Genomic DNA, 2431 nt, shown 5'->3' with positions numbered 1-2431 from the left:
TAGGCAGTTGAGCCTGGCATCCTTAAACCTAAGAAAAAAAATAATAATAATATGCCAGGCACTTAAGACAAGCATCATTAGCCTAGGCAGTTAAGCCTGGCATCCTTAAACTTAAAAAAAAAAAATATGCCAGGCAGTTTAGACAAGCATCATTAGCCTAGGCAGTTAAGCCTGGCATCCTTAAACTTAAAAAAAAAAAAATATGCCAGGCACTTAAGACAAGCATCATTAGCCTAGGCAGTTGACCCTGGCATCTTTAAACTTAAAAAAAAAAAAATATGCCAGGCACTTAAGACAAGCATCATTAGCCTAGGCAGTTAAGCCTGGCATCCTTAAACTTAAAAAAAAAAAAAATATGCCAGGCAGTTAAGACAAGCATCATTAGCCTAGGCAGTCAGGCCTGGCATCCTTAAACCTAAAAAAAATATATTTAAAAAAAAATATGCCAGGCAATTTAGACAAGCATTATTAGCCTAGGCAGTTAAGTCTTAAGCCTGGCATCCTTAAACCTAAAAAAAAAAATATGCCAGGCAGTTTAGACAAGCACCATTATGCTAGGCAGTTAAGCAAGGCATCATTAGCCTAGGCAGTTAAGCCTGGCATCCTTAAACCTAAAAAAAAAAAGAATTAAAAAATAATATTCCTATCACATAAATAATAATACCGGTATATTCCTTTTATAAAATAAGCGACGTCGCTATGAAATAAAAAATAGTTTTCGTTTCACAAAATAATATAAGAATATATTCCTTTCACAAAATAAAAATAAAATATTCCCTTAAAAAAAATTAAAAATATCATCACAAAATGTTTTTTAATTTTTTTTTTTTTGGTTTTTTATTTTTTTTTTATTTCAGATTTTTTTTTGCTTTTTTAATTTTCTATTTGTTTTGTTTCTGACTTCTTAATTATTTTGGGGTTTTTCCTCCTGAGTTCGTTCGTTATTAACCTTATTTTCGCCTGTTTCCAAAACCGGGACTATGGATCCAAGGGGGGCCCAAGAGCAAGAGATCTTGTCCCGTTTTGGTTTCTTCTTCTTTGGTTTCCTTATCAAAAGTTTTCTTGTGGGTCCGTCTTCTCCTTCTTGTTTTTCTTCCTTCACAACGACTATTTTCTTGTCATCTTCTGCTGCTGTTTCACACCTTTCAACGTCACCCATTCCTTCTTCTTTTATAAAGTTTTCCAAATCTCTCTTCTGAAGTTCCTTCTTCAGTGAAGAGATGACATCCTTCGCTGCGGACAATTCCTTCTTCATTTGATCTTGTATGTTGGTCATTCGAACAATCTTACCGTTCAAATTCTTCTCTCGTTTAACTTTGTTCTCCAGTTGTTCTCGAAGACCTTCGTTCTTCTTTGTTATTGTAAACACCGCCTCCTTTAGCTCATGATTTTGTACTAGAGCTTTAGAAATCTCCCCCTGCAGCTCTTCTACTAGACTTTGGTGTCCTTGGCTTCTTTTATGATCATTAGCACGTGCCTCCATCAGCTCTTTTTCTAGTTTGATTTTTTCTAGAGCCAATTCTTCCTTAAGGAAGCTTCGTTCCTCATTGGATTTTTTGAGATCTTCATTCTCTGCCAGAAGGATCGATTTCAGCTCGTCATGAGCCTCGATTTCCTTCTTGGCTTTTTCCAGTTTCCCATTCAGCTGAACTATTTTCATTGGGTTTTCTTCATCCAAAGTCACTTTATCTTCAAGCTCTTGTTTCAGAGCTTCCTTCTCTTTCACAAGTGCTGATTCCATCTGATTTTGGACATCATTTTTCTCCTGAGCCATTTTCAGCTCCACTTTCATCTCTAGAATTGATTGATAGTAATCAGCAAGTTGATTTTCATGGGCTTCAATCACAGCCTGTTTATTGGCAAGTTCCTTAGCCATGTTTTCATTCTTTCGCCTGAGATCTTCAATCTCGGTGTCTCCGTCCGTCTGAACTTCTACATCTCTGTTAGAGATATGTTCAGTCTCTACTTGAACGTCTACATCTCTGTTAAAGGTAAGATGTTGAGTCTCTACCTGAACTTGTACATCTCTATTAGAGACAACACTCCCTGTGCCTCCTGACAGCAGCAGCTGTTCCTCCTCGCCGGAAAGCAAAGGATCCTTCCCACTCATGACAGCTTCCGTCTCCTCAGAAACTCCGTCGAGTTCCTCCTGATCCAAGACAGGCTCGAGTGCCTCACTCTTTTCCTCCTCGGCCCAGAATTTCCTCATCAGAAGACCACCTCCCAAAATGAGGCGTAGTCCTTCCAGTTCCATCAACCGGGGTTGCTGGTCCTGAAACCCATCTTCTTAGATATTTCTTCCCGTACTCGCTGATAGCTCTCAATGCATTGTTTGTGAACATCTTCGTTGTAAAACTCAGAATGCAGATCACTTGACTTTGATCAGGTATAATTTGAAGAAATCGAAGTAGGTCCTCGCAGAAATATCGAC

At 38.2% G+C, this 2431-nt stretch overlaps 1 protein-coding gene across 1 annotated transcript; it reads right to left on the bottom strand.

The window, feature by feature from the left end:
• Window positions 1-904: 904 nt before the first annotated feature.
• Window positions 905-2110, bottom strand: LOC137654149 (uncharacterized). The gene is made up of 2 exons (XM_068387790.1): window positions 1291-2110; window positions 905-1131 (listed from the first exon to the last, which is right to left on the bottom strand). The coding sequence occupies exons 1-2, from the start codon at window positions 2108-2110 to the stop codon at window positions 905-907; spliced, it is 1047 nt and encodes a 348-aa protein (XP_068243891.1).
• Window positions 2111-2431: the final 321 nt, after the last annotated feature.

This window comes from Palaemon carinicauda, chromosome 15 (genome assembly GCF_036898095.1).
Source record: "Palaemon carinicauda isolate YSFRI2023 chromosome 15, ASM3689809v2, whole genome shotgun sequence".
NCBI classification, from domain to species: Eukaryota; Metazoa; Arthropoda; class Malacostraca; order Decapoda; family Palaemonidae; genus Palaemon; species Palaemon carinicauda.
The sequence above is the reverse complement of the archived record's forward strand: the minus strand, read 5'-3'. Positions and strand labels throughout refer to the sequence as shown.